This window comes from Triplophysa dalaica, chromosome 12 (assembly GCF_015846415.1).
Source record: "Triplophysa dalaica isolate WHDGS20190420 chromosome 12, ASM1584641v1, whole genome shotgun sequence".
Lineage (NCBI taxonomy): Eukaryota > Metazoa > Chordata > Actinopteri > Cypriniformes > Nemacheilidae > Triplophysa > Triplophysa dalaica.
The window spans coordinates 23355904-23380024 of record NC_079553.1 but is presented as its reverse complement, the minus strand read 5'-3'; the positions used below and the strand labels follow the sequence as shown (position 1 = coordinate 23380024).

General features: G+C 44.0%; 2 protein-coding genes across 4 annotated transcripts; both read right to left on the bottom strand.

Moving 5' to 3' along the window:
• Window positions 1-1176: 1176 nt before the first annotated feature.
• Window positions 1177-15436, bottom strand: LOC130433225 (potassium/sodium hyperpolarization-activated cyclic nucleotide-gated channel 4). Its single transcript, XM_056762988.1, has 9 exons — window positions 13855-15436; window positions 10070-10388; window positions 9881-9991; window positions 9633-9794; window positions 8376-8594; window positions 7491-7637; window positions 6941-7181; window positions 6626-6790; window positions 1177-6489 (listed from the first exon to the last, which is right to left on the bottom strand). Exons 1-9 carry the CDS (start codon window positions 14415-14417, stop codon window positions 3011-3013), a joined length of 5406 nt encoding a protein of 1801 aa, XP_056618966.1. The 5' UTR covers window positions 14418-15436; the 3' UTR covers window positions 1177-3010.
• A 1204-nt stretch (window positions 15437-16640) lies between these two features.
• On the bottom strand, window positions 16641-23561 carry pklr (pyruvate kinase L/R). 3 transcript variants are annotated; one of them, XM_056762197.1, is made up of 11 exons: window positions 23423-23561; window positions 21469-21633; window positions 21313-21404; window positions 21045-21176; window positions 20769-20955; window positions 20416-20689; window positions 20164-20314; window positions 19930-20082; window positions 19694-19860; window positions 19432-19613; window positions 16641-16873 (listed from the first exon to the last, which is right to left on the bottom strand). In XM_056762197.1, the coding sequence occupies exons 1-11, from the start codon at window positions 23427-23429 to the stop codon at window positions 16767-16769; spliced, it is 1617 nt and encodes a 538-aa protein (XP_056618175.1). In that variant the 5' UTR covers window positions 23430-23561; the 3' UTR covers window positions 16641-16766. The 3 variants fall into 3 exon arrangements, with proteins under 3 accessions (XP_056618175.1, XP_056618176.1, XP_056618177.1); XM_056762198.1 differs by lacking the exon at window positions 19930-20082; XM_056762199.1 differs by lacking the exon at window positions 23423-23561 and having other exon boundaries at window positions 21045-21229; window positions 21313-21611.
• Between the last annotated feature and the right edge of the window lie 560 nt (window positions 23562-24121).

The window sequence follows — 24121 nt, the reverse complement described above, 5'->3', positions numbered from 1 at the left end:
ATTTAGTTATAATTCATTATAAAATACTTTTTGTAAACATACGTTATCTGAAATAGCCATGCCCATCTTCTTCAATAGATTCAATCTTTAACAGTTTCCAGATTCTGCAAGGTACATTTAAACTCTGGACCACATGGACAGTGTGTATGTATGTTTATATGGGATTTGAATAGTTTGCAAGTCCTTTCATTTGTTTTTATTTACAGTTTGAACGGCAAGATTTATAGAAATGGTACTGTAAATATTGTTTTATTATGTTTTATTAGAATGAAATATACTGACAATAACATATCATTGAAACATTGCTAAAACAGTTCTCATTCCAAATGTTCTAATTGTAAGCTTATTAAATAGTAAGACATGAGTGTTACATTTATTTGACTTTTTGTGCAGAAACTATCCTACTGAAAGACAAGATGGACAATGCCACTGTTTTCTGTATTATTTTGTGTATTAATGTAATTGTTTTAATATGCTTAATAAATGAAAGAACGATCAACAGACAAAGCCCTTGAATAAATCAATTTACTGTAATGTGCAATTTTATAATGAATGTACGTTTACATTGAAGTAGTGGATAACATTGAATTATGATGTGGTTTTTACTGTGAATATTATTAAGTACAATCATTTTCTAAACAATTCATAAATTCTTGGCCAGTTCTGTAAAACGAACCTGGGCCGGTGTCTTTTGGTACAATGGGGAAATAGCGGCACAGATCCGTTTTCTTCATCTGAACCAGCACAGGGCAAGCTCCAGACCAGCTCTGTTCCGCATCTGGACCAGATCTGTCCCCCGTTTGGAACCAAAAACCAGAGCAGTTTCAGAGTTGGCCCCAGATGAAACGGAAAACGGATTTGTGCCGCTATTGGCCCGTTGTGCTAAAAGACACAGGGCCAGGTTCGTTTTACACAACTGCCCAAGAACATATGAAGGATCTGGGCAGAAGATTTTTGCTTTTTGGGGAACCTCTGTTACTCTGTTCTGTATCACACATGCACTCTACTGTACGTCTCATGAAGGCCTCACATGTTTACTGATATCTCATGAGTTTCTCTCTTTGTGGAATTCTTTATTATCTGTGAGGCTGCTTATCCTAAATATATTTTATTCTGTGTGTGTGTGTGTGTGTGCTTGCGTGCGTGACAGAGAGTTAACAAATTCTTACGCAGAAAACTGATTATTTCACTTTATTGTGATTTGGCAAAAAAGTCATTTTTTACATAGTCATTATTATATCTCTTCTATATAATAGCAGGTATTATTAAGTCCATAATTTTTTTCCTCAAAAGCTAAAGCTGTGACAACAAATAAGAATAAACATTTGGTCCTTAAATCTAGGCAACATGGTATTAGAGGGAAAAACTCAGACATAATCTCACTATCGGCACAAAACAGTAAAGAACAGCACTGGAGAGAGAGAGAGAGAGAGAGTCTGTGTGCGGCTACAGTAGAACACATCAGATGTGTGTGTGATAGACAAAAAGAGACACTGACACATCGGTCTGAAGGTAAAGCACTCGCAGCACACAATATAAACAAACACACAGCAGCGAGTTAGAATATGAACTTAATAGTCATTTAGTCCAAAACTAACATCAAACACCTGAGACCACAAACTACTGATGGATCGCTTCCATTTATCAACAGAATATTCATACACATTTAAATTCTTGACAGTTTTTCACACCTGTGATGAACATTGTAAGTACCTAAAGGCAAATTTAACATTTTGGTGACGTTTGAAACCATGAGTTACATTTCACCCTGACCATCCATTAAAATGTGCAATTAAATCTTATTGTCTATTGTCTCTATGTGATTTTTAAATGGGTTCATGCTCTAATGATGCACAAAGATCAGAAGGAAATTGTATTTAGTTTTTTGATCCAGTGTCAAAGGTAAGTGACCTAAGCAGTTTGCCATGATAGTGATATCACAGGAGTTAAATGTTATACTGACAGGTAATCACTGGCTAATAGCTTAACAAAGGGAAGTACACAAAACAGAACAGAATAAATTCATTTTGTCCTGTAGAAATGTGTTTTCTACACAACTCACTATTTACAATGCACCATAGGTTTATAGGCAGTGAAATCTACATGAACACAAACGTAATGTGTCATAAACATCTTTTCAAACTCAAGGTTTATAATGATTTCAATGTGGCGTATGAGAATGTTTGGACAGATTACATTATTATACTCAAGATAAAACACTTAGCTCAGTTATTTGCTCTTCATTTTTTTTTCTGTGATTGTAATCGTTTGAGAAAACGTAAATTATGACAGAATGTGTTCGAAAATTCACCAGCTGGTGTTCTGCATAGAGCTTTCTACACACTGAATGACTGTCTGTGTTTTTACATCTGATTCTCTGGCAGTGGACGTCTCTACTCGCCTGAAATGCTGTTTGTGATGATAAAATATGACTAGTGTTCATTTGATCCCATTAAAAGCTGATTTATGGCTAATGTCCTGACGAAAAGTGCTCTGCTAAAAGACCTACTGCTGATTGTACTCTTTCCCTCACATTATACAGTGGTGACACAGATGCCGCTGAATGTTCTGAAAGTACATTCGCTTGAAGATTATCAGCAACGGTTTTTGACAAATGAGAGAATTTGTATCTAAACTATCAAAGATTGAAATCTTTCATCCTATCAGATGAATAGTATTAAGGTCTAATAAGAGCATCTGACACTCATTAGAGTTACCAGCTCTACTGTTTGGTAAAATGTGTACAATATTACAAACTAGTTTCTTTACTCCACCATGCAGCTATAGAATAGTGGACATTCTAAGATGACCGGGACAATGAAGAATCTTTATAAACACACTAGTTCTACTAATGAATCAAACATTTTTAGTTGTTTTTTGGACCTTGATTCATGGGAGAAAACTGGAAAATCTTCCAACAGTCAGCACAACAACTCTAACCTTAGTAACCATAAACAACAGGAGACCCCGATCAGAACTTTTCCTGAATTGTCCCCTTACTCATCACAGGTTAGCAGGTCTTTTTGTCTTTATATGTCTGAGGCAAGTCCTGGATTTTCCATTCATCTGTTCGGGAAGAGGAGGTGGAAAGATGAGATGAACTGAGTGCAGTGGAATGTGATGCAGTTAAAAGTGTAGCAGCATGGGATGGACTGAGTGCAGGAGAACAAGATGCAGTTGAAGGTGCCACAGCTGGAGACAGACTGAGTGCAGGAGAACGTGATGCAGTTGAAGGTGCAGCAGCTGGAGACGGACTGAGTGCAGGAGAACGTGATGCAGTTGAAGGTGCAGCAGCTGGAGATGGACTGAGTGCAGGAGAACGTGATGCAGTTGAAGGTGCCACAGCTGGAGACGGACTGAGTGCAGGAGAATGTGATGCAGTTGAAGGTGCAGCAGCTGGAGACGGACTGAGTGCAGGAGAATGTGATGCAGTTGAAGGTGCAGCAGCAGGGGATGGACTGAGTGCAGGAGAACGTGATGCAGTTGAAGGTGCAGCAGCTGGAGACAGACTGAGTGCAGGAGAACGTGATGCAGTTGAAGGTGCAGCAGCTGGAGACCGACTGAGTGCAGGAGAACGTGATGCAGTTGAAGGTGCAGCAGCTGGAGACGGACTGAGTGCAGGAGAACGTGATGCAGTTGAAGGTGCTGCAACTGGAGACGGACTGATTGCAGGAGAACGTGATGCAGTTGAAGGTGCTGCAGCTGGAGACGGACTGAGTGGAGGAGAACGTGATGCAGTTGAAGGTGCTGCAGCTGGAGACGGACTGAGTGCAGGAGAATGTGATGCAGTTGAAGGTGCAGCAGCTGGAGACGGACTGAGTGCAGGAGAATGTGATGCACTTGAAGGAGCAGCAGCAGGGGATGGACTGAGTGCAGGAGAACGTGATGCAATTGAAAGTGCTGCAGCTGGAGACGGACTGAGTGCAGGAGAACGTGATGCAGTTGAAGGTGCTGCAGCTGGAGACGGACTGAGTGCAGGAGAATGTGATGCAGTTGAAGGTGCAGCAGCTGGAGACGGACTGAGTGCAGGAGAATGTGATGCAGTTGAAGGTGCAGCAGCAGGGGATGGACTGAGTGCAGGAGAACGTGATGCAGTTGAAGGTGCAGGAGCTGGAGACGGACTGAGTGCAGGAGAATGTGATGCAGTTGAAGGTGCAGCAGCTGGAGACGGACCGAGTGCAGGAGAACGTGATGCAGTTGAAGGTGCAGCAGCTGGAGACGGACTGAGTGCAGGAGATTGTGATGCAGTTGAAGATGCAGCAGCTGGAGACGGACCGAGTGCAGGAGAACGTGATGCAGTTGAAGGTGCAGCAGCTGGAGACGGACTGAGTGCAGGAGATTGTGATGCAGTTGAAGATGCAGCAGCAGGAGACGGACTGAGTGCAGTGGAATGTGATGCAGCAGATGGAGACCAACTGAGTGCAGAAAAATGTGATACAGTTGAAGATGCAGCAGATGGAGACGGACTGAGTGCAGGAGAATGTGGTGCAGTCAAAGGTGCAGCAGTGGGGGCTTTGGCAGATGGAGTTTGTTTGAAGGCAGGGGTTTGGGTAGGAGCAGGAGCAGGAGCTTGGGATGGAATAAGGGTCTGTGTGGTTGGGGTTTGTACAGGGGATGAACATCCACTTTGAGTGGGGGTACTGATGGGAGTTGAGTTTTGGCTTTGATTGAAGCCTGGTGATTGGGCTAAAGAAGTTCCTAGAACCTGGGAACCAGAAGCTGAGATCTGGGTTATAGCACTCTGACTCAGAGTTTTAGCTGGAGTTTGCATTGATGTTTGGGTGTGAACTGGACTATGAACTGAAGAGTTGGATTGAGTTTGAGTTTGTGCAGCTCTGGCAATGTTGACAGGAGTTGGACATCTAGCTTGGGACTGAGTTTGAATAGCAGCTGTTGTTTGAGACTGGGTGACAGCTGATACTTGAGTTTGGTTAGAGGTCTGCACAAGGACTTGAATAGGGGTTGGCATTCTTGTCTGGGTGGGAGTTTGAATTGGGGTTGGTGTTTTGGTTTGGGTAGGGGTTTGAATGGGAGCTTGAGAAGGAGTTACGGTGGGTTGTGAATTAGTGGTGTAAGACAACGGTGATGGTGGTGTCTGAGAGAGTTTGGTTTGGGCATTCTGTGCCAAAGAGGGAACAGAAGATGAAGATGAAGAAGGGGAGATAAACTGAGAAGGATGGCAGAGTGAGGGTGGAGGAGAGGTTGAAGGAGGAGTCGGAATTGCAGAGCCAGGTTTGAGCTGCTGGGTTTGAGGGGCACCTATACCAGAGGGTGTAAAGACTGAAGGGGGGTTGGTGGAACAAAACGGAGTCTGTTTTAAAGAGGAGAAGGGGGCAAGGGGTGATGGAGTAGATCCTAGTGCTGATGTGAGTGGAAGTGCATGTGCCAGCTGGGAGGGCATCAGAAGGGGTGTGTGTGTGATGGGTGTTTGTGTGACCTTAGTTTGTGGAGCATTCGAATACAGAACACCTGCACTACCGCCTCTACCAAGTCCTGATGACATAAGGAAGGGGGCCGACAGCAAATTCCCTCCAGAGGCTTTACGATGGAGAGGTGGGTGAGGCTGTACACCGGCCCAGCTACGATGAGGCAGTGTTGGTTGAGAGGCCGAGAGCAGTCTGGCCTCCTGAGTAAGTCGACCAATCATTGGGAGACCCTGGGTGCTGCCTCCTCCAACATGACGCAGTAATGCCTCTTTAGCCCCCTGCTGACAAGAACCAATACTTCGTCCTTCAACAGAAAATGCTGCAGCGGCTGAGGAGGGAGGCACAACTTTATGGAGAGGTGATGTCTGACTCCCTCCCGTGGGCTCTATGTGAAAGCGGTGACTGTGATGAAGAGTCCTGCCAGCCTGTAGAGGGGCAGGAACTGTCGATGCAGGTGTGGATGGGGTCTTTGCAGCACCACCCCCTCCACCTGATGTAGGAGCCACTCCCACAGCGGTTGGTCCCATGGCAGAGGGGGAGGGTGTTGGAGTTACAGATGAAGGGAATCCTCGGGGGGGGAGACCACCCATCAAAGCTATTAGGGAGCTAAAGGACTGACGAGGGTGCAGTATGGGTGGACGGGGTGGTGAAAGAGGGCAGGTTGAGTGGGAGGGGGAGATGGGAAGGAAAATGGCGGCTCCCAGCGCATGTTGCTGCTGTAACTGCTGCTGTAACTGCTGCTGTTGCTGCTGCTGATGCATCAAAGCAATTGCCACGTTGGTTGTGGCAGCAGCAGTCTGGAGCGGGGCGTGGATCAGTGGCGCCCAGATCACCGGATGAGTGCAAGGCGAGATTGTGCCTCCGATGCGGTTGCCAGCGGCAATGTCCTGCATGGTGGGCATACTGTCGTGCTTAACGATCTGCTGAACCAACATGCTGTCACAAGAACCCAAGCCGGCACCGCCTGCACCGCCACCGCGGCTACCTCCGCCCCGTCCCAAACTGCTGCTCGCCACGGATCCTCCCTGAGAGGTCTTGCGCAACAAAATGGAGTTCTTCTTACCTGCGAGACAATAGGAGAGAAATATGAAACAAAGTGTGCATGTAAATGAGCAAAAAGTTAGATATTCTTCTAGGCTCCATATAGTACCGTTTTTTTCAGCATGAAAGAAAAGGGATTATGGGTAGGAAGGTATTACCAATCCGATTGAGTCTGTCAGCTGCCACAGTCTCGAAGGCCCGTCTCATCATGGGGTGCTCTTCCAAAACCTCATTGAAACTGTCCACACTCAGAGAGTAAAGTCGACAGTACGTGTCTGCTCGGACGCTTGCTGTCCTCCTACCATGGGTCAACAGACAGATCTCTGCGTGACAGACAGAGACAGCACGTTTACAAATGACAGATTTCTACATTTAATACTTCAAACGGCTCCTGAAGAGTTCAATCCTGAAGACATTTACCTCTATGCCTTTCTAGCGCAATGCTCTACCATTAGAGCTACAGGAAAACTCACCACCAAAATATGAGCCGTCACTGAGTTTGGTTTCTTTGTTGACGCGTGTCAGAACGCTGACCCGACCATGTTGGATGAAATACATTTTACGGCCAACGGTTCCCTCGCGAATGATGAAGTCGTTGGGCTGAAACACTTCAAACTTCAGTTTGGTAAGGACCGCCGTCACGAAGTTGGGATCAGCGTTAGCGAAAAGCGGCATGTTAGCCACCAGACTGCGGCAGTTAAAGCTCACAATTTCCTGTTTAAAATAACAGAGCTTCATTTACTTTCAGTTTGTTCATAAATAACAATAAATACTCACTTTGTGTCTCCATTTTAAATGTTCTGTTTGTTGTAAATTTGTTGAAAGGTCATGCGAGCACTAATATGGTAGGTTTGTCAGTTTATTTGCCCACAATTAAAAAATATTTTCATTTATTTGTATCTGTTTTATTTACATCTATACAGTATACTGTGCCTTGTGTTACTTCACGCGAACAAAAATAAAAACTCATTAAAATGTTTCACGTAATGTGTTTATGAGTGTGGTGGTTGTGTGGACACAGACCTCCTTTAAAGGCTCGCTCAACTCTCCCAGAATGTTGTCCTCATCAAACATCTTTCCTTGATATCGATGTTCATAATACTCGTGGATTTTCTGCCTGACATCTGCTGGTAGTTTATGAAATGACATGTACTGCTCCACCTGCTTATACTATACAACACAAAAAGAGAAACACAACACACCAGCTCATGATATGTAAATATCGTCATAATTTTAGGAAAAAATTACATTAATAAACATCTATGTACAGTACAATCAACTGTGAAAAATGCATGTGTGATTATTTATAGACATACACACAGGCGACAGTGACCATTGGCAACAGGAATTGCTAAACTTTATTCAAATGATGAGCGACTCTCGGAAGCAACTACCAATAGGAGTATGGTGAAGTGTTGCCTTCATGCTGACTTTGCTTGATCCATAAAAATATACAATTTACATTTAACAACTTACATGCACGTCAACATACTTGAACTTCAACAAATATCTTATGGTATTGTTGCAAAGTGTAGTGGTATATTGTAATTTTAGGTGTCCAGTCCTGATATTAATAGTTCAAGTTCATTTTATTTGTATAGCATCTTACAGCAGCTACTAGACGAACCAAAGTCCTTAACACATGGAGCATCGAACATAACACACACACTAAAAGGGGAGAGGGGAGAAATTCCAGAGATGGGGCCGGTGACGGCATAATAATATACCTTAATTAAATTATATACTTCAACTAAACAATTCCCTTTTTCTCTTTCCCTTATTATTATTTAAAAAAAAAGCTGGTTTGCAACAATAAAAATTAAGTTGAATGAATGAATATACTGAATCTGAATTGAATTGTTTTAGTAAATGGCCATAAATTGTGAGTGAGACAGACGGGGGTTTCACCTTCTCTTGGTACTGTCGTCGAGAAGAGTCGAGTGACTGGATGAGAGCCGTGGCGTGCCCGATGAACATGGCATAGCAGGTGGCACCCACAATCATGCTCAACATGGTCAACCAAACATCCGTCATGCCCTCCGGAGCCTGAGCGCCGTAACCGATGCACAGCATGTGACTCATGGCTTTGAAGAGAGCGTACGAGTACTGCATGCCCCACGTTTCATTCTGACACACACACACACAGATGAAAGTATGCTTTAACTACGTCTTTTAGCCACTCTTCACTGTCCGTCTGTGAGCTCTGTTCAGGTCATGCTCCTCAATGTGTCTGTTGTGTTCAGATAATATTCTTATTAAAGATGTTTACTGATGTCTTTACTGTGGTGACGGATCTCCCCAATAACATTCCACACTCGTCAGGAGGAGATTTTCACTGTCGCTTGTGTTGACCTGAGATTTCAGCCTGACACTAAAGTTTGAGACCTTTTGATGTTGACGTTTCATTCTCTCTCTAGTCTGAATGAGATCTGCTGCTGTTTGTGAATGATTTTATGTTTATAATTGACTCAACACACAAACGACTAAAATAAACACAGAGCATCTGTTGCGCGGCAACCATTACCATGACAACAGCCGTGAAAACCCTTATGTGCACTGTAGTGAGTTAGCTTCATGTGTGTGTGTGTGTGTGTGTGTGTGTTTTTAATTAGGACTATTTTTTGTTGCCTCAATATTCCAAAAGGACAAGCAGATGCATGCAGAAACATTACAAACACATGAACACACACCTGCTTCCCCACATCACACCTGAACTCACATACGCGCGCGCGCGCGCACACACACACACACACACAAACCTGACATCACATTCTGCTGGAACTTTCTAACAGGGTAAAGCATCACCTGTGGTCATTTATGTTGTAACTCTCTCAGACTGCTGAAGCCAAAAATCACACCTTGGATGAAGCCAAGCCAGAACACACAAACCCACACATTCACACTCATAAACACACACACGTACACACTCACAAACACACACACGCCAGCAAACACACATTCATACTCATAAGCATACACACAAACACACTATCGAAAACACACTCAAACAAGCTCACACATATATACACACACAAACACTCACACATTCATAAACAAAGACACACACATGAAATGTAAGTTCTGACTAAATAAATGACAGACGAGAGGACAGAATTAGTGATTGAAAGTGTTTGAGTTGTGTCGACACACTTTAAACTGTCTCACCACCATGTCGTTTTTGGAGACCCAGCAGTCAGACGGGAAATCCTGCAGCATGGGCACCAGAAACTGCAGACAGCCGTCCCAATGACACAACAACAGCATCATGCCGATCAGATTGACAATCCGCACCATCGCACTGGCCAGATCATACGTCATGTGAAAGATCTGTGTGGCAGAACACAAACCGTGACCACCACACACACGCACAAGTGTCATGTGATCACACGTCTGTCTGTCTGTGTGGGTCTCACCTCCTCCCACTGGTGGATATATCGTATGAGTCGAGACAGACGCAACAATCGCAGCAGACTAAGAATCTTTGTGAATCGAACAATCCGCAGCGCTCGAGCGGTCCGATACACCTGGAGGAGAGAGAAGAAGATCTGATGGAAAGCACACAAACCCAGATCAGACCAGATCAGACCAGCCCACAGACTGACCTCTGAGTCCAGCCGAGCCTCCAGATCCACCATCAGGAAGATGTAATCCACTGGGATCGAGGACACAAAATCCACGAGGAACCAGCTCTTTAGGTAACGCTGACGGATGGCTTTAGGGTCCAGCAGGATCTCTGTGCTGTCCTCTTTCACAATGCCCGTGCGAAAATTCAGAACCAGATCCACCAGGAAGAGCGTGTCTGACACCACGTTAAAAAGGATCCACGGAGCCGTGTTCTCATCCTGGAAGAACGTGATGCCCACTGGAAGAATGATGAGATTCCCCACCATCAGCAAGAGCATCAGGAGGTCCCAATAAAACCTGCAGACAGACAGAAAGTCAGAGGGAAAGACAGACATAGAGACAGACGGACAGACAGACAGTGAGACAGGCAGTCAGAGGGAACGACAGACATAGAGACAGACAGAAAGTGAGACAGACAGAAGTACAGACAGACAGACAGTCAGAAAGAAGGATAGACATAGAGACAGACAGATAGACAGAGGGAAAAACAGATATAGAGACAGACAGACAGACAGACAGACAGACAGACAGAAGGACAGACAGACAGTCAGAAGGAACGACAGACATAGAGACAGACAGATAGACAGAGGGAAATACAGATATAGAGACAGACAGACAGACAGACAGACAGACAGACAGAAGGACAGACAGACAGACAGTCAGAAGGAACGACAGACATAGAGACAGACAGATAGACAGAGGGAAATACAGATATAGAGACAGACAGATAGACAGACACACAGACAGTCAGAGGGAACGACAGACATAGAGACAGACAGACAGACAGACAGACAGACAGACAGACACACAGACAGACAGACAATCAGAGGGAACGCCAGACATAGAGACAGACAGACAGAAGGACAGACAGACTCACAGACAGTCAGAGGGAATGACAGACATAGAGACAGTGAGACAGGCAGAAGGGCAGACAGACAGTGAGACAGACAGAAGGACAGACAGACTCACAGACAGTCAGAGGGAATGACAGACATAGAGACAGTGAGACAGGCAGAAGGGCAGACAGACAGACACACACCGACAGACAGACAGACAGTCAGAGGGAAAGACAGACATAGAGACAGACAGACAGACAGACAGACACACAGACAGACAGACAATCAGAGGGAACGCCAGACATAGAGACAGACAGACAGAAGGACAGACAGACTCACAGACAGACAGAGGGAATGACAGACATAGAGACAGTGAGACAGGCAGACAGACAGTGAGACAGACAGAAGGACAGACAGACTCACAGACAGTCAGAGGGAATGACAGACATAGAGACAGTGAGACAGGCAGAAGGGCAGACAGACAGACACACACCGACAGACAGACAGACAGTCAGAGGGAAAGACAGACATAGAGACAGACAGACAGACAGATAGACAGACAGTCAGAGGGAAAGACAGACATGGAGAAATACAAACGGACAGAAGGGCAGACAGGAAGACAGTCAGAGGGAAAGACAAACATAGACACAGACAGATAGACACTGAGACAGACAGTGAGACAGACAGACACACAGACAGTGAGACAGACTGAAGGGCAGACAGACAGACAGATAGACAGTTAGAGGGAAAGACAGACAGAAATGTCTCCATCATGAGAGTTTGAGTAGAGATGTCAACAATGTGTCAAACTGAGCTCACATTTGTCTCGTCTGCAATCAAAAGTCAATATTAGTGAAGATCTCAAACATTTCTCATCACATTTACTCAAATCCAGATGATTTTACATTGATTTACACATCCAGACTCTTCATGTGTTTACAACATTACACTCTCAATACATTTGTTTTTATTTCTTCTGATAAGCAATTGAGACTAAATGAAAGACAAATGAAAACCCCATCACACCTCCTGAGATATGAAAGAGAAACATCTGAGCCGTGTCTCCTCATGTCTCACAGTCTGTGGCAAGGAGATCAATAGTATTGATGACGGTGCTGCATGGAGTGATTACACAGACATCCAGCTGATCATCAACATCCTCGCTGTCTACACCACAGACCCCCAGTGAAAACTCTTAAAGCAGATTATGATTATTTTATTATATTTAAGATAAAGATGATGTGATGATGTGCAGGTGTAACTGCAGCAGAGACTGTGCGCAAATAATATAACATCAGATTTAGGACAATAACAGTGCACACATCTCTCATTCTCATTTCTGTATTCATAGCTCCAGTTGAAGATAATTGGGCGGTTATGTGATTGAATAATACATAATAAATACACTGAATGAATAATGCAGCAGATGATGAATATTTGATTCATATTCATCATCTGATAGCAGACAGACTGGTGGTGCTCATGTGCATATTCACACACTGTGACTTCTCAAACAACCCAAATCAATCACATCATCACATCACATGTGTGTCTTTAACGTAATCAACATACATGTCAACATCCATTCCAGAACACATTTAAATTTGCGGTGTGAAAAGAAAAAAAGGGAAAGGGAATGACTTTCATCATTTACTCAAACCTGTATGAGTTTCTTTCTCCTTCAGAACACAAAAGAAGATATTTTGAAGAATAACATTGAACTCTATTGACTACAACTGAGACATTTCTCTAAATATCTTTTCTTGTGAGCCACTGAAGAAAGATTCACATACAGATTTACAGCAACATGAGAGAGACTATGTTTATGTTTACTCCACAGTGTGCTCGGATGCGGATGTTAAAGTATGTGAGCGCAGGTCAGACGGGGAGTGTCACGCTCGGGCTACATGAGTAGAGTTTGTCCTAAATGATTTGTGTTATCTCTGGTCTCTCAGTGATGATGTCGTGCTTGTTTGGGTGTTTTATTAGTAAAGTGGATATCACTCATGTCCAACTTTCATTGAAATACACAAGATCAAATAAACAGATGTAACCTGTCTCTCTCTCTCTCTCTCTCTCTCTCTAAAACTCTCTCTCTCTCTCTCTCTCTCTAAAACTCTCTCCCTCTCTCTCTCTCTCTCTCTAAAATTCCCCCCCCCTCTCTCTCTCTCTCTCTCTCTAAAACTCTCTCCCTCTCTCTCTCTCTCTCTCTAAAACTCTCTCTATCTCTCACACACACACACTCTCTCTCTCTCTCTCTCTCTCTAAAACTTTCTCTATCTCTCACACACACTCTCTCTCTCTCTCTCTCAGTCTCTCTCTCTCTCACACACACTCTCTCTCTCTCTCTCAGTCTCTCTCTCTCTCTCTCTAAAACTCTCTCTCTCACACACACTCTCTCTCTCTCTCTCTCTCTCTCTCTCTGTCTCTCTAAAACTCTCTCTGTCTCTTCCTCTCTCTCTCTCTCTCTCTCTCTCTCTAAAACTCTCTCTATCTCTCACACACTCTCTCTCTCTCTCTCTCAGTCTCTCTCTCTCTCTCTCTCTCTCTAAAACTCTCTCTATCTCTCACACACTCTCTCTCTCTCTCTGTTTCTCTCGGTCTCTCTCTCTCTCTTTCTAAAACTCTCTCTCTTTCTCTCTCTCTCTTTCTCTCTCTCTCTCTCTCTCTCTCTCTCTTGTATCTCTAAAACTCTCTCCCACTCTCTCTCTCTGTCTCTCTCTCTCTCTCTCTCACACACACTCTCTCTCTCTCTCTCTGTTTCTCTCTCTCTCTCTCTCTGTTTTTCTCAGTCTCTCTCTCTCTCTCTAAAACTCTCTCTCTCTTTCTCTCTCTCTCTCTCTCTCTCAGTCTCTCTCTCTCTCTTTCTTTCTCTCTCTCTCACTCTCTCTCTCTCTCTCATGCTCTCTCTCTCTCTTTGTGTGTACCTGAAGTCGCTGTATGGGTGTATGATCCAGGTTCCGGCTGATTTCAGCCTCTCCTGCTCCAGCGCCACGGCCTTGTGACTGCCGAACATGCGCAGCGAGAACTTGTTGACCCCCGGCTGCAGCATCGCCCCCAACTGCCGCTGGATGAACGTGGACTGGTTCGAGTAACTGTAATCTTCTCCGTCCAGACCCAGCGCGACCTCCGGGCTCCCAGCCGCCGTCGTGGTGGTGGTATCGGGTCCGGCGGCCACCACGACCATCCCGGTGCCCGTAAAGGAGGTGGACGCCAGAGCGGCCCGGGAGACGGCGAAGCCCACGGAACGCTGCACTGTGGGCGGGGCCGAACCCGGGGCAGGCCGAGGGAGGGGGTGGAATGGCCCACCATCGCGGGTCGAGCTCATGATAGAGGGGCGTCGTCGCCCGGTTGGCAGCTCACCCCGGTCGCCCTCCAGGGATGCCTGTGAGAGGCGGTAACCTGGAGACGGAAGGCTGCTTTTACTGCGCCTTTTGGAGTCACCGCTACGGACGGGCCGAGGGTCCGCAGAGCCCGCAGCACCTTCCATACCGATGACAGGCGCGTGTCGGATAGGAGACTACACACACACAAAGACGCACGCGCTCAAACGCTTTCTCTTTCTCGGATGACCTGTTACGCTTCTGTCAGATAAACGCGATCTGATCCGCGTGAGATCGTTCGTTTATACAGAAGAATAACGAGCTCGCGTTACTTTGACCTTAGAGCTGGTAAAACGACATTTGCTCCTTCACGCTTCCTCCAGTGGACGCCTCGCCCCGCCGTCCTCCGACCCGTCCTCGACATGTTCAAACGCCCTTGAGCCGCCGAATAAACGCGAGTCGATGACGCTCTCTTCGCCCTTGACGCGCCCGTCCATCACTCCTCATAATTTCTCCCCTCACGCGCGTCCTTGAGGCCCGGCAGCTCCGACATCACCGAAAGCGACCCGTCTCTGGTCTGTGATCCGATCCAGGGATTCCCGCCTGTTACGGTGACGCCTCTCGCTGACAGCTCGACATGTGCGGTTTTACAAGACACGGCACTAACAGGACACACGTCTATCAATAACAAACGCACGCGCGCACATCAGTCAATGATCAGACGCGCGACGGCGCGTCATCATAATCAGACGCATGGAGATGCTCAACAGGAGAAACGGACCGAGAATAACTGGAGCTCAAGACGCGCGCGTCCGTCCTCGTGTCACAGAGCGCTTTTATTCCTTCTCATCTTCCTCCTCGAACATCATCATCTCTATCCATCCCATAATAACAGCAGTCGCAGCAGTCAGATTCGCTCTGGTCAGATTCTACCTGTTGAGCTCACAGAAGCAGATCGTTGGATTCCTCATGACGTCAAGGAAGATTGAGATCTTAAATAAATATGTGAAATCAATGTCTGAGCACATGATGGTCTGTTGCCATGGCAGCAGCATCACTCTCGCACGCGTCCCCGATCTCTTCTGCTCAGGTATGAGCGCGCATCATCCGCGCTTCGGCGTGACGGGATGAGAATCTGAGTGATAAAACATGAAGTGTGTGTTTAAACAGTATAGAGAAAACCAGGTCTGACGGAAAACTGACAGTGTAAACCTGCTGTGAGCTCCAGTGTGACTGAAATAAAAGCAAACATAACAAGAGTCTTTATTTCTACTTTTCACAACCTTTAACTTCATGTATTTAACGTCAATAAAGCTTCATAAACATTGAGTCAGTCGAGAGAGATGACTGTCATTTATTTGTGGCTGCTGTCTGTCATTCTGATATTACGGTTATTCAAGCTGACACAAAACAGCCAAAACTAATTATGAAATAAAAAAAGAAATGCAGATGTAACGGAGGCCGCTGGTGAAGAGCTGTGCGGTGTAAACCACAGACAGACGCTAGCGGGCATACTTGACTTTGGCGTTCGTCTCGCGCACAAACGCGTCCACACAGCCTCCTGCGCATACTCTTTTTTTATGTTTTAACATTTTTATTTTTTTATTGTTCAAGTATAACACTGATAATTAACCACATTAAAACAAAAATAAGGTAATAAAATGACTTCTTAAGAAGAAACACAGGGTGAATACGGAGATACAGATTTCAAAGCTTTCGAATTAGTAGAACTTCGGATAGTTTCCACATATTCATTCAGGTCAACTTCACAGCGCGGACGTCCGACTTCAACACATGCGCAATACAAATGAGAACGTGTGCTCTACCTGACCGACAGAGGGCAGCGCTGAGTCACGTCATTCACAGACCCACTGCAAATGAATGAGTGAGGAAGTGTTTTCGCCATTGCAAACAATCCGAGCAAACAGCAAAACAACAAGAACAACAACCAAACAACACGGAGAATGATATGTTTCAAGCTACTGTTCTGGGTTTCAGCGTGTTGGTTTTGTATCATTCTTCTTCGACACCGGCACACTTTCAGTGTGTGGATTGACCCCTAGTGGACTAGTGCACTTTCTTGACGCGGCACGACCGCGGGGTCTTAAAAATGGTCTGAACAAGGACAAATCCTCGGTGTTTAGAGTCAGATCCGTGGGCGTGAACACAGAAACACGCGATCACAGCAAATCATGAGTAGCCTTATATCTATAATCATTTGATGTTTATGTTCCTTAATAATGAAGTGTTGTGATCTTTGATGAAGACATGAACATCTCAGATCTGTGAGGAGCTGTAATCACAAACACTTGATCTAACGTGACACTAACACCACATGGGCTGTTGGGATACTTTAGATGAGTCAGTATAGAATAACAGACAACACATACTGTATTTCACTGTTTTCATTTAATTGTATCAGATATCACACGCTGAAGTTCACCAAAAACACAACTCAACACCACACAAACAGCATGTGAGCGCTCGGACTAAACTCATATCATTGACTCTGGGCTTCAGGGCACTGTGACCGCCCTCATGATGTTTGTATGTCCTGATCCGGGACTCCATCCGGTCACCACTATCACCATATCACCCGCCTTAAAGAAGGCCCGCGCTTTACCTGCACACACACATGACACACATTATAAAACGCTCAGTTCTGGTCCTTGATTCTGATTGGCTGAGCAGAGTTCTGAGCAGTTATAAAATACCCAGATATATAATAGCTGACCGCATAACAGCCTAAAAATCATTTTTTTTACTTTTTTATATGAAACCTTCCTATTTATATATGTCACCGTTTTATGAAAGCAATAATCACTGTGAAGCAGTGGGTTACAGTGCATTTTATAACTAAGGAGGTTTTAGGCACTCCACTTCACATCGTAACGCCCTTAGCTGTTATAAAATGTTCTGTAACCCACTGCTTCACATGGATTATTGCTTTATCAACACACACAGATAAACACACATACACACACACAGATATAAACACACACACACACACAGATATAAACACACACACACACACAAACACACACACAAACACGCACACGCACGCGCGCGCACGCACGCACGCACACACACAAACACACACACACACACACAGATATAAACACACACACACACACAGATATAAACACACACAGATATAAACACATACACACACACACACACACACACAGATATAAACACACACACTCACACAGATATAAACACACACACACACACACACACACACAGATATAAACACACACACACACACACACACACACACACACACACAGAGATATAAACACACACACACACACACAGATATAAACACACACACACACACACACACACACACACACACACACACACACACACATATAAACACACACACACACACACACACACACACATATAAACACACACACACACACACACACACACACACACAGATATAAACACATACACACACACAGATATAAACACACACACACACACTCACATACACACACACAGATATAAACACATACACACACACACACACACACACACACACAGATATAAACACACACACACACACACACACACACACACACACACACACACACACACACACACACACACACAGATATAAACAGACACACACACACACACACAAAGATATAAACACACACACACACACACAGATATAAACACATACACACACACACACACACACACACAGATATAAACACATACACACACACACACACACACACACACAGATATAAACACACACACACACAGATATAAACACATACACACACACACACACACACACACACAGATATAAACACATACACACACACACACACACACACAGATATAAACACACACACACACAGATATAAACACATACACACACACACACACACACACACACACATATATAAACACACACACACGGATATAAACACACACAGATATAAACACACACACACACAGATATAAACACACACACACACACACACACACACACAGATATAAACACATACACACACACACACACACACACACAGATATAAACACACACACACACAGATATAAACACATACACACACACACACACACACACACACACACATATATAAACACACACACACGGATATAAACACACACACACACACACAGATATAAACACATACACACACACACACACACGCACACACACACACACACACACACACAGATATAAACACATACACACACACAGATATAAACACACACACACACACAGATATAAACACATACACACACACAGATATAAATACATGCACAATTATTAACACATTCACATACACACACAGATATGAACACACACACACACACACACACACAGATATAAACACATATACACACACAGAGATATAAACACATACACAATTATTAACACATACACATACACACACACACGCACACACACACACACACACACACAGATATAAACACACACACACACACACACAGATATAAACACATACACACACACACAGATATAAATACATGCACAATTATTAACACATACACATATACACACACACACAGATATAAACACACACACACACAGATATAAACACATACACACACACAGATATAAATACATGCACAATTATTAACACATTCACATACACACACAGATATGAACACACACACACACACACACACACACACAGATATAAACACATATACACACACACAGATATAAACACATACACAATTATTAACACATACACATACACACACACACACGCACACACACACACACACACACACACACACACACAGATATAAACACACACACACACACACAGATATAAACACACACACACACACACACACACACAGATATAAATACATGCACAATTATTAACACATACACATACACACACAGATATTAACACACACACACACACACACACACACACACACACAGATATAAACACACACACACACACACACAGATATAAACACACACACACACAGACACAGATATAAACACATACACACACACACACACAGATATAAATACATGCACAATTATTAACACATACACATACACATACACAAACATAGTAAACCACACACACTTACAAACACATATATAAAAACACACACACAGATATAAAGAAAGACAGAACTACCGCGCACCAATGTCCATTGCAAACGTCACTCGGTTGTCTACATCATCAGCCCAGACGGCATTGGGCGGAGCTAGGAAGAGGGCGGGGAAAACACCACGGAGCAGCTGTGATTGACGGGTAACCTGAGTGTTGCGAGTGACTGCGATGATCGGACAGCGAGGACGATATCGAGATAGCAGATGAGCTGATCTGAGAAACAAATCATACACACATGAGAGGAGCGTGAGAGTCCACAAGTGTATCATGACTGTGTGTGTGTGTGTGTGTACCGGCCGGTGGTGGTAAGGACGATGATGGCTCCCGCGCAGCATTTTAAGGAAGACTCGACCGCTCCGATGGCTGTGACTTCTGTCGGGTCAGAACTCAGAGGAGTTAAACGTCGCAGTTCTTCAAACAGCCGCTGGTGAAAGATGGCCGCCTCCGCCTCACGACAGATCTGACACACACACACACACAGTTCATGTGATGCACACAAACAGTGACACGTCAAAGATCACACACACACCGAGTGCATCATAGCGACGGCTTCAACGGGGAAGTGTCCTTTAGCTGTTTCTCCAGACAACATGACACAATCTGCTCCGTCCAGCACAGCGTTTGCCACATCACTGCTCTCTGCACGGGTGGGTCGCGGGTGATGAATCATACTCTCCAACATCTGACACACACACAGAGACAGCAGGTGCAACAGTTGTGTGTTTGGACATCAGATTGAGTTGTGTAGAAGTGATGGGCTCACCTGTGTAGCACAGATAACAGGTTTGCCTGCAGAATTACAGCGTCCGATCATCATCTTCTGTGCGATGAAGACTTTCTCTGCCGGGATCTCGATGCCCAGATCACCCCGGGCGACCATCACACCATCAGACTCCTTCAGAATGTCATCAAAGCTACAGAGAAACCGTCACACACACACACACATCACAGATCAACACTCTTCTCTACACAGACTGTGTGTGTGTGTGTGTGTGTGTGTGTGTGTGCGTCTCACTTCTGTACGCCCTCTCTGCTCTCCACTTTACTGATGACTTTGATATTTTTGCCTTTGGGTCCCAGCGCCTCTCTCACGGCCCGCACGTCATCGGCCGAGCGGATGAAGGAGGCGAAGACGATGTCCACTCCCTGCTCCACGCCCAGCTGCAGGTCAGAACGATCTCTCTCGCTCACGGCCGGCAGGTTCACCAGCTCCGCCCCGGGCAGATTCACACCTTTACGACTGCCCAGAATCCCCCCGTTCTCAACACGAGTCTCCACCCACGTATCACCTTGTACACACAACGAGCCTTGTTCGGTTGTGTGTTTAACTCACATTCTCAGGTGTGTGTGTGTGTGTGTGTGTTTTACCTATGTCAAGGACTTTGAGGGCAAGCAGACCGTCATCTATATAAATTCTGCTTCCTCTCTTGAGTACACGAGGCAGACTGATGTAATCCATCCAGATCACAGATGCGTCTGTCTTATCACGATGTGAATCAGTGGTTACGATCCGGACTGACGCTCCACGCTCTAATGTCACCTCAGCGTCTGCACACTGACACACACACACACACTTCATACGTGTCTCCCGTGAACACATTTACTGAACGTCATGTACTTTATGACACTTCTTTACAGCCGTACCCCGTGAACGAGTCCTGTGCGGATCTCTGGTCCTTTAGTGTCCAGGGCGATGGCCACAGGTCTGTAGTACAGAGGGTCAGAGGTCAAGGTCTCCACAGCCTCACGGATGTTACGGATGGTCTCTCCGTGATACTGACACAGACACGCATTCATTATTCCACAGTTAAACATAACACAAACAGCACCTGGCCATACACAACACAAAAACACACGTGAGATGAAAGTCTCATCGGTGTCTCAGATATTTCTGCCGAGAAACTGAACACACCTCATGAGAACCGTGAGAGAAGTTCAGCCGGGCGATGTCCATTCCAGCTCTGATCATCTCCTGCAGCTTTGAGACCGATCTGGAGGCGGGGCCTGAAAATGACATCACGTGAGTGATAGACGGACAGACACACAGCACATGAAGGCACAGACTGACCGATGGTGCAGATGATGCTGGTGTTGCGCGCAGTGATGGGTTCCTGATCGATGTCCAGTAAACACAGATGCTCCAGAAAGGTGTCGGCCATCGACGCGTCCAACATCTGCTTCTGAATGAAGGAGTCTGGTAGAGCCATCACATCAGAGTAACGTCTGATACGAGCTAACACAAACACACACACATTTACTTTATCTTTTATTTATTATTTATTTTCTAAATAAGTTTGGAAGGGTTGGTATTCAATTCCAGTCATTGTTACTCTGATGAAACGCAACTTTACCCGCCTGCCAAACCCACCTCTGATCTTCCTCCATCTATCCTGTCAGACTGTGTCACTGAGATTAAAGACTGGTTTACATCAAATGTTCTTAAAGTGAATAGAAATAAAACCGAAATTCTGCCTGTTGGTTTGAAAACCACTCTGTCTTAATGTTCTTTCGTGATCTTTGATGACTTATCAGTGTCTGTTTCCACTCAGGTAAAAACGTTAGATGTCATCTTCGACAGCACCCTGTCATTTGAAGCACACATTATTAGTGGCGTTCCTTCTGTATATTCCCATCTGGGATATAATGGCCTTCGTCCGGCTCTTTCAGTAGAGAGCATAGTGATGTTGGCTCATCCTGTATTGCTTTTTGTTCACTGTGGTCTGCCGCTAAAGCCTCTTCAAAAAGTCCAGTTGGTTCAAAAGTCCGCGGAAAAATCCTTTGAGTGATATTTTATTTGTATCATGTATAAGCTGTGTGGTTAGATGTCTCAATGCTGTATTGTATTGGTGTAAAATGAAATATTTATTTCTTTTCTTGTTTTTTCTCTCTCTTTAAAAGCTGTGCAGCACATTGGTCAACTAACTGTTGTTTTCAATGGTGCTTTATAAATAAATTGCTTTGCTCTTTGTCTATAAAGCACTCAATAATGTGGCTCCTTCGTATCTATCAGAACTTCTTCACAATTACACTCCGATCGCACTTTAAGATGATCATCTTCAGCACTCGATCTTGCACTACTTTGGGTTTTCCAGCTTTTAGTCATGCAGCTCCTTATCCGTGGAACTCATTTCCTCAGGATGTAAGAAGTAGTGAAAAACACTTAAGACGTATTTCTTTAGGCAGGCTTTTTTGTGATTATTTTTATGCTTGTATTTAGTTTGTATTGATGGTCATTAATGATGATTATTGTTAACCTGATTGTTTACTGTACGGTGTCCTTGAGTGTCATATAAGGCACCTATACATTAAATGTCATATTAAATAATAATACAAATAATATAGTGTATCCTCAATAGTAAACTGTAAAATAACAAAAAATGGAGAGAAAAATATTTTATCTCACAACTATTCAAACATGTGAGATCAGTTTGATCTCTGCATTATCTCACTCAATCCAGCTGAAGTGTTTCAGAAGTTCCTTTTTGTCTAGATGACACATATCTTTCATTCATCCTCTCTCAAAGGTGTTACTTTTGAAGTATTTTGGGTCATTCCATACCAAACAAATCTGTGCAGAAGTTTGGAGCCAAATGACAGTAATCAATAACATTCTGAAGATTTATTTTTATGCCGAATCAGTAGAATCTTTTGACTTGAACAATCATTTGTTGTGGTACATGACAATGGTCAGAGTTCACAAATGAGAATAAAGCACTTCTTGTGTGTAACTACAACATATGACTTCTATGATTCTTTTAGATTGCGATTCATAATAAATGTGATTTCTACATTTTTATGTGTTATCAGTGTGATATCAGAGATGTGAGGATCTCAATTGTAGAGGTATAGGAATACTATTTAAAGAACACATGTTGAGACTAGAAGTGCACCTCTCTAACGGTCTTCTGATAGTCTTATTAAAACACACAGTTATTCGGATGAAACCCTGAATCACTCAGTAATTGTTCATCCATGGCTTTCCTATTTAAACCCATTTAACACTTGAACAGAAGAATACTCACCACCCATACTGACATTCAGTTGTGAGAGGAACGATCCACACCACACCACTCATGTATCTGAACTGACGTCTGTGACGTTCACCTTCATTCAAACCTTAAGATCTTTGTTTGCATATGAAATCTGCTGCTAAAAACAAGCTTCCAGACTTTGTCCTTACTAAAGATATCCACGTGAACTAATGACCGACATGTCTATAATCTTTCACTGCTGCAGGACAGACAACAAATCTACTGTTGGCACACATTGAAAGGGATAGAAAATGAAAATTCTCCCATCGTTTGCTCACCATCAGATGTTTTAAATCTGTAGACTTTTTTTTGTTCTTCTGAACACAGAGAAAGATATTTGTAAAAATTCTGAATTATTTTCATCTGGAACATCATTCACTACTATAGTAGAACAAATGAATGGCAGTGAAATGTGCCCAGAACTGTTTGCATTCCTAAATGAATCAAAGAATCTCATCTTGTGGAACAAAACTAAAAATGTTTTGCTTTGGTAGTCAATGATGTCCCAGAACTGAGAATTGCTAACATTCTTCCAAATATCTTTCTCTTGGTTCCTCCGAACAAAGAAATGTATACAGATTCAAAAGAACCTGCAGGGGGAGATCATTTTGATAGAAGTTTCATTTTTTTGGGTGAAGTATCACTGTGATGGAAACACTTTAAAGACTAAAATAATGACGATTTCTCCTC